The sequence below is a fragment of the Chrysochloris asiatica genome, unplaced genomic scaffold (genome assembly GCF_000296735.1).
Source record: "Chrysochloris asiatica unplaced genomic scaffold, ChrAsi1.0 scaffold00044, whole genome shotgun sequence".
Classification (NCBI taxonomy): domain Eukaryota; kingdom Metazoa; phylum Chordata; class Mammalia; order Afrosoricida; family Chrysochloridae; genus Chrysochloris; species Chrysochloris asiatica.
In genome coordinates, this window is record NW_006408562.1 from 5,481,048 (window position 1) to 5,490,021 (window position 8,974).

General features: G+C 37.3%; 1 protein-coding gene across 1 annotated transcript in view; it reads left to right on the forward strand.

Moving 5' to 3' along the window:
- The window catches only part of LOC102840568 (V-set and transmembrane domain-containing protein 2A-like), a 31,579-nt gene extending 22,990 nt beyond the window's left edge, over nucleotides 1–8,589 (forward strand). The window contains exon 5 of the mRNA XM_006861864.1: nucleotides 8,343–8,589. Coding sequence (XP_006861926.1) covers nucleotides 8,343–8,419 — 77 coding nt within the window. The 3' untranslated portion in view covers nucleotides 8,420–8,589. The remainder of the gene's footprint in view (nucleotides 1–8,342) is intronic.
- Nucleotides 8,590–8,974: the final 385 nt, after the last annotated feature.

Genomic DNA, 8,974 nt, shown 5'->3' on the forward strand with positions numbered 1-8,974 from the left:
ACTCTGTCCTACTAGGGGCACAATGCATAAGAATTGACTCAGGCAGTGGGTTACTTTTTATTTTATTAGCATTGTTGTTGTTGTTGTTAAGTGCCGTGAAGTCGGTTAAAACCCATAGCGACCATGTGCAATTTTTCCAAAGAGTAGCTAGTGAGCTTGAACCTTACAGTTCAAAGGATTTTGCAGTCCAGCACATTAACCCACAGTGCCACACTGAGGCTCCAGTAGAGGTTAATATTTGAACGATTAACTAGCACTAGAGCCTCACTTTCTTTTCCCCCTCAATAGCAAACATTATTGATCAATGCTTGCAAGATACTGTACTTATATGTAAATTAAGGTGGTGTTTTAAATTTACTTTTCATTTTAGAGCAGTCCCTAAGTGGCACAAATAGTTAATATAAGGTAAAATGGGGATTTAAATTCATAGCTGTTTCTTCCTGTCTATTTATTGACTCTGAGATTCTCAGTGGTCATTTCTTTCAGAATCTGAGATATTTTTGCCTAATTTGATGGTGAATTTTTCTTTCCTAGTACTGAAGGGGGGGCCTTTATAACAAAATTAGTAGTGCCACACCAGGACCCCTATACAGGGTCGTTGTTAGTTAAAACCGACTCGATGGCACTTAACAACAACAACATTACTTATAAATCATTTTAATACATTATATGTAATAGTACATTCATTTCTTTTAGTAGTAAAATTTCATTTCTTTGAAAATGTTTTGCTTGTTTTTTTCCAGTAGTTCATTATCCTTACTTTCATTTTGTCAAAACCACACATTTCCATATTCCCATGATCAGAATTGGGAAAATAAAGTCATCAGGCATAAAGGCTCATCAGATGGAAATTTTAAGATGCAAATTAACTGATAGCATCTTAATTTTAGAGTCCAATGGAACTGGATAAAATTCTCAGTGTGGCACTGTGGGTTAGTGCACTGGACTGCAAAGTTGGTGTGAACTGCAAGGTTGGCAGTTCAAGCTCACCAGCCACTCCTTGGAAACCCTATACAGGGTTGCTATGGGTTAGAACAGACTCGATGGCACATAACAACAACAACCTACTAGCTGAGCAAAATGCAATAAGCTATACAACCCTTCTCAACTCCAGTTCGCTTATGAGGTAAATTATTCTAATAGCCTCATGGTGGTGGCTACGTGCCGTGGAGTTGGTTCCGACAAATAGCGACCCTACACAGGGTTTCCAAGGCTGTAAACCTTTACAGGAGCAGAAAGCCTCATCTTTCTCCCTTAGAACAGCTGGTAGTTTCGAACTGCTGACCCTGAAGTTAGCAGCCCAATTCGTAACCACTGCATTACCAGAGCTCCTTTGATAACCTCATAGCATCATGAAAAGGAGTAAAGAAATAGTAAGTATTCAAGAATATTAGCTGCACCAAGATCACTTCTTAACTTGGTGCGTCTGTACAAGATCAGTTCTTGGGAGTTGCGGTGAAAATGGACTATTGAAGTGTGGTGCTGTGGGTTAAGGCGCTGGACTGCAAGATTGGTTTGAACTGTAAGGTCAGCTCCTTGCAAACCCCATCCAGGGTCACTATAAGTCAGAACTGACAGGACAACACTTAACAACAACAACACAGCTTTAGAGCTAAGTCCTGATGTGCTGCTTGTAGGATAAGCACTAGACAGCTATCCAACCACAAGGTCAGCAGTTCAAACCCACCAGGCTCATCATGGAAGAAAGATGAGGCTTTCTGCTCCTGTGAAGATGTCCAGACTCAGAAACTTTATGCAGGGTTGCTATGAGTAGGAATCTACTCAATGACCATGAGAGAATGATCTTAGAAGAAAGCGGTCATATTGCTTTGTCAATGTCAAACTTGACAAGGTTTAGAAACCTTGACTGGTTATACAAAAAAGGTCTGGAACATTCTGTGGTAAATGGATTATCACCATGCAACTTATTGTTGCATGTATATAGGGGCAACTGTACTTTTCCCTTAGCTGTAATAAGAGGCCTCATAACTAGAATAGAGCTGTAAATTTGCTGACTAAAGAAAAGCAGTACAGAAAATTTAAACAGCTGCTGCCAACATGCTAGGGCACAATAAAATGTGCTATTTATGTATTCATTCAAAATGAAGTGCAAAATTTCTTTAAAAATATATATAGATATATAGATATATAGATATATAGATATAGATAGATAGCTATATTCCTGCAAGAACTTGGTGTTGTACCCATAAGAATTCTAATAAGAAAGATCTCAAAATATTATAGAATAAAATAATCCTATTATTGCCCTTTGCCCTTAAATGGTGATTTAGTATTGACAAACCTGAATAAAAATTGTAGTAAAAGCTAGCTCAAATTTTCTATTATTTTCATTTCTTAAAGCTTGCATTTGTAATACAGAAGTTTTTCAAAGGCAGCTGTGTTGCTCTGAGGGCTGTACCAGACAACTGTTCTCAGTTCTTTACAACCTTGGAGGTTTTCACAGACAATAGAGTCACATGGAGGCACATTGGGCTGCTAAACACATGGTTGGTGATTCCTTTGTTGTTGTTGTTAAGTACTGTGGAGTAGGTTCCGACTCATAGTGACCCTACACAGGGTTTCCGAGGCTGTAAATATTTATGGGAGCAGACCGCCTCATCTTTCTCCTGCGGAATCGCTGGTAGTTTCAAACTGCTGACCTTAAGGTTAGCAGCCCAATTTGTAACCACTACGCTACCAGAGCTCCTTGGTGATTCCTTAGGAGGACGATTAAACAGTTGGCCTGTGTAAAGATTTACAATCTTACAAAGCCTATGGAGGAGTTCACATCATCCTCCAGGGTTGCTATGAGTTGGAATTGACTGGGGTTTGGTTTGGGTTCAGTTCTTTTATTGGTGTATGTCCTAGTGTGGTGCTGTGGGTTAGTGTGCCAGACTGCAAAGTCATTTGAACTGCAAGTTCAGCAGTTCAAACTCACTAGCTGCTTCTCCTCAGAAACCCTATACAGGGTCACTGTGGGTTGAAACCAACTCAATGACACTTAACAACAACAAACATCCATTTTTAGATTGATTCCTATGTTGTCATTGTTAGCTGTTGTCTAGTTGACCTCCAACTCATGGTAGCTACAGACTCTTGTGACCTATTGGGTTTTCATTGGTTGATTTTTGAAGTAGATACCCAGGGCTTTCTTTCTAGTCTATCTTAGTGTAGAAGCTCTGCTAACACCTCTCTAGCATCGTGTTGTTGTTGTTGTTGTTAAGTGCCATCGAGTCAATTCCGACTCATGGCGCTCCTGTATAGGGTTTCCAAGGAACAGCTGGTGAGCTTGAACTGCCAACCTTGCAGTTCAAACTGACCTTGCGGTCCAGCGCATTAACCCTCAATGCCACACTAGTAACATAGCAACAAACAGTCCTTCACTGCTAAGGATGTTTGCTATTCATGAACTTTATTGGCTATGAATCAAACCCAAGTATCCCTTATGGAAGGCAAGAAGTCTATCACTAAACCACCAGTGTCCCCTGTCCATATGGAAAGCATCACAAATATTCAGTTTCAAAAAATGAAGATAATGTCATCAGACAGAAAGATTATGGAGTCAGACCACAGAGCCAGGCAGGGGGACAAATCATTTTCTTGTTCCTTTTGAGTTCCTATGGACATCATGGGAAATCATGCCTGAAGATGACCTTAGATACCCTGAATAGTGAATATTGTGGTTGTTGTCAGGTGCCATCAAGTCAGTTTGAACTCACATAAGTGCTTTGTACAACAAAACCAATTGCTGCCCGGTTTTGTGCCATCCTCACAATTGTTCTGCCTGAGCCCATTGTTACTGCCAATGGGTCAGTCCACCTCACTGAGACTCTTCTTCTTTTGGGCTGATCTTCCACTTTACCAAGCATGATGTCCTTCTCCAGGGACTGGTCCTTTTTGACAACAGGTGCAATTTATTATTATTTGGGAAACTAAGGTGCTCATGTTTTCATATGAAGTATTTATAAGTTTAGAGTTAAAAAAAAATGTCTTCAATATTTATTTCTCTTAACTATTTTATATCCATGCATTGTCCCTGGAAAGATCAATATATACTGAAATAATTACTTCATATATTGCTTTAGGAGTCCTGGTGTGGTGCTGTAGGATAATGCGCTGGATCACAAGGTCAGTTTGAACCACAAAATTGACAGTTCAAACCCACCAGCCACTCCTCAGAAACCCTATACAGGGTCACTATGAGTCAGAACCGACTTGACAACACTTAACAACAAAATTTCTTTAACAGATGAGGAGAAATTGGGGGTTTCAGAAAGAAACAGATCCATATTAGTGTTTACTTGACTGATAGCTGTTTCTTCACTTCTGTGTGTTACCACCTATTACCTGTGTAATTGACAGAGTTGTTTCATGACAATGAGTTAATTTCCTGATCTGTAAAAGGGATCATTGTATTCACTATAGCTGTTGTTGACTGGATTAACTGGAACAATGTATACTAAATTTCTAATGCACCGTTGTGTGGCACATCAAAGATGCCCAACACATTAGCAAGAAGAAGGATGCAATATTATTAAATCTGCCCAGTGTCCTTCAGGCCAGGGAGTGTAGATACAGGGAAGCTATAAAAATGTGGTTGAAGGAGTCCCTTGGTGGTCCAAAGTGTTAACTCACTTGGCTTCAAACCAATAGGCTGAAGGATTTAGTCTACCCAGAGGTAGTTCAGAAGAAAGTCCTGGCAATCTACTTCTGGAAAGCCAGCCATTGAAAACCCTTTAGAACACAGTTCTACTCACACACGTGGGTTGCCACAAGTACAGCTGGACTTGTTGGAAACTATGAAGAGGAGCTAAGTCCTTCCATTTGGCAGCTGTGTGATAAGAGGGGCAAGGAGCAGGAAGGAGGTACGGAGCTGACTATTGCTGCTAACTTTCCTGGCTGGAAGCTGAGCTCCCTTTCAGTAGAATGAGAACAGTGACATAGGGAACTTACCTCTCCATGCAGTAACTTCCTCTGAGGAGACAGAGGACAGTATAGCTGTTACCACAAGAGATAAACCTCAGATACAAACTGCATATCATCCTTGGTTTGTTTGCTGAGGATTATAAGTTCTCAAGGACTATTTCTGTTTTTTTGTTTTGTTTTGTTTTTTCCACTTAATTTTGTTTAAAGGAGTAGATGATATTTTGTGCTATTTGATGAAATAATAATTATAGTGAGATAATATACTTGTTTTTTTTTTTTTTTTGTCTGTTTCTCATTTGTCTGGCAAACTTAGTTGTCAAAGATACTCTCTTGAGAAATGATTGTTTGTCTTCATCTAAGAGAAGGAGCTACGAACACTAGCATGAGATAGAACACAAGGTAGGAAAATAGGATGAGAAATGGAAGCAAAATTTCTGCACTATTTAGACTTCTAAGACTTTCTAGGCTTTTCCATTTGCAAAATGGAGAAAGTATCTTCCCTGCTAATATCTTGTCTTCTTACAAAGACATGGGGAATTACACATGAGAGAGCACTCTGAAGATCTCTAAGCATAAAAACAAATGAAAGGCATCATCATTAAGTAGAAGTAGATGGGTGTTGTGAAATGGATCAGGAGTCAGAGATAAGAGATCTCTAGGTTCTATTTGGCTACTTTTCATCTAAGCTTTCTACCTGTCATTTCTTTCACATAATTGAGATAAGAGCATCTCCTTTTCTGCTTCACGTGTAATTTATTTGGGGGGCAAAGTATAAAAACTTTCAAGACATTGAGAATCAAAAACATACTCAAATTTTATACCTTGTCATTAATGAGTTTACAGTTTAATCAGAGAGATCGGAGCAAGATATGAATATAATTAATTACAAGTCTACTTGGGCTATAGGGAAACAAAAGCAAAACAGTGCTGAAGGTCAAAGGAGAGCGAGAGATGATAATTAACTGTTGAGATTGAAACGCAGGTCATTTAAAGGAAAAAGTCGCGTAAATATCCTTACAGGTATAATAGGCACAAAAAAAGCAGAAAGCAAATATAAAAATAAAGAAGTGTTCTTATTCCAACACAGTGTCTTGCATACTAGTGTGAAAAATATAATAATGATAATACATGAACAGTTATTGTGTTCATTTAGAAAATGTAGAAGAAAGAAATATATTACTTGGGACTTCAAAAGCAAGAGGAAGCAGAGGAAATTAGACCTCTTGGGGCTTCTGGTTGCAATTTTGACCTTATCTCACAAAAGTAAAATGTCTCTAAATGTAAAAATGAGACTAGAGAATGACAAGTGGCCAAAGTTCCCCCTTTATCAAAAAAGGTAGTTTCTATAGTATAGCATGTTTAAGAAACAGTATAGTACAGCTGAAATCACTGTAAAGTCTGTAAATATTGCACTATCATAAATAATGCAGATGGAAAAATATAAACCTGAACAGAAATGGCTAAAATAAGTATTTAGACAAATCCCTATATACAGAGGTAGTCTTAGATTTCACTATCTAAAGGACTTGGGGGTTATATAATCATAATACTCAAAATGTCAATACATAAAATTTACTCTCACTCAATATGTATCATATATACATATTATATAATATATAAATAAAACATAAAAAAGCAAAAATAAATCAGTAATAGGATGAAAAACAGATTTATTTTATTTGCTATATAAAAAAACAACACACTTTCATCTATAACATGTCTGAAAGAACTAAATTTTATTTAATTAAAAATACGATATAAAATTCATGTATCTAGAATGGATGATTGATTACAACCTAGAAAAAAAAAAAAGTACCATATTGCAATGGTACTTGATGACCTTTCAAAATGTTATTAGCCTTAAAATGTTTGGTTTACTTTACAGTAGTATATAATCAGGTTTCTTTCTAATTAGAACACTTTTCTTTAACTTGCACATGCTGAATATAATATGTTGGGTCAAACATGAAATATCTTACAGGGATGATGGAGTCAGACTTTTTTATGATGGTTGAATAATTGAGAAAGAAGGAACATATTACACTGTGCAATTTCAGCAAATTTGGGCCAATTGCAACACCCGTGTTGGAAAGAAAACCACTACTTCACTAGATCATTTTCAAAGAATAAATGATTTTATCTAGTTTTATTTCTTCTAGCATTTTTTAGGCTTTTATTCAAAACTGGGCATTTTATATCAAATCTAGTACCATTGACTATTTAGGGAGCTATGTAATCATTCGCTTTATCTTTTTCTTTTTCATATTAAACATCCGTTGTTGAAGTAACTCTCTTCAAATATTACAAGAATACATTTTAATTTTGGAAAGTTCTAATGCTAATGGTTCCACATAAATTATACATATTTTCCTTGCCTGATATTTGTACTTAGAGTTACCTAAGAACCAGGCTATAAGTTTGGCGTTTTTGAACCCTGTCATCCAGTTTAAATGAAGGAAGGCTCCGCTGAGACCCAACCTTCTGGGCCTTGAATCACTAGATTGCTGTCAGGTTTTTATGTTCCATTTCTAGATCGGTTAACAAAGGCAAAATAATGTTAATGATACTAAAGTCACTTGGCAGGAAAACAGTAACCTAAGTCTTAAATGGCCATTTTAAATTCCCCATTTTTTTTTCTATAATGTGTTTTTGCTTCAAATTTTATTATTGCTAGCACGGACCTGAACATGGATTGCGTTGAAATATGTAAAAGATTCAAGATCCCCAACTTTTTCCCTCTTCAAACCCTCCAGCCTTCCAGTTAAAAAAAGGAAAGAAATGTTTTGAGCCTTACCACATTTTCATCAATTTTTTAAAAACTAATATAGGTAGCTAATATCACATTTTTAGTTATGAGGTTATTGAACAATATATATGGGGGTGGGGTGGGCAGGAACTCAGTTCTCTCCCTTCCTTAGTCTTGTAGCACTTTCTAAATGTCTATTCTTGTAGGATTGATTTGTCTTCAGATTTCAAGGATAGAAAAAAGATAAACCTGACTCTGAAAGTCAATGTCCAAATGCACCCACCGTCAATTTTTGATTTATCTCCTGTGGTTTTTATCATTATGCCCTATTAGAACAGGGGGGGATGTGATTTTAGGCACCAATATGGGAACAATCAAATGGTGATAGGGAATGATTCTCAAGGAATCACTTGAGGGGAAAAGTATTTGGATCTGTTCCTCTAGGTGTTCCCAACCTTGGGACGGCATTGTGTGAAAACAAACAAGACCAACTTCTGGGACTGAAATACTCTGTATGTGTTGTTATTTGCAGTGCATGCCAAGACATTCATGAGCACCAGAGCCAAGCTGGCGAGCTAATTAAATATATATATGTATGTATTTAAAACAGCCTAATAAGGAGCATTGGAAATCTTCAAGATGAGCGAATATCTTATAACTTCTTCCGCAGGTGCGAGGATAGCTACAAGCCATGGACTTTCTGTCCTGCTTCTTGTTTGTGGCTTTGTGAAGGGTGCTTTGCTTTAATCTAAAGTGCTGACTTTTTTCCACTATCACTTTCTCTTCTTAAAGCAAAGAGCAAATCGCCTGTAAAATCTACGGAGCGGACAGCAAAGTTGACCCTAAACTCCAAGCACCACTCTGCACCCACTCTACTCTAATTACCTACCCAAGGAGCGTCTGCTTCGGGAAGCATAAATGAAGAGGCTATCACACGTTTTGTTGAAATTTTCTTTGTCAAATCACAGATTTTTTATTTCAAGAGAAATAGTGCGAAGAGATAGGACATTTTTGAACAGCAAGAATTTTTTTTTTTTTTTTTTTGGTCCTTTTTTCTTTCTTTCGGCAACATCTCACTGACTGCTCAGGGATTGGCCTGAACGTCATCAGTCTAGACAATAGTTAGTATGGAAACACTGATTTGTACTCACTCAAAGACCCTTTCTCTCCAGGAAGCAGACACGGAAAGGATACAGAATACAAACTATGATCAAACTAAACCCTGTGTTGGGGCAAGAACAAAATTATCAACAAAGCAAGTCAACAAAGAGAACATTATTTTAAATACAGAATACCAAAATA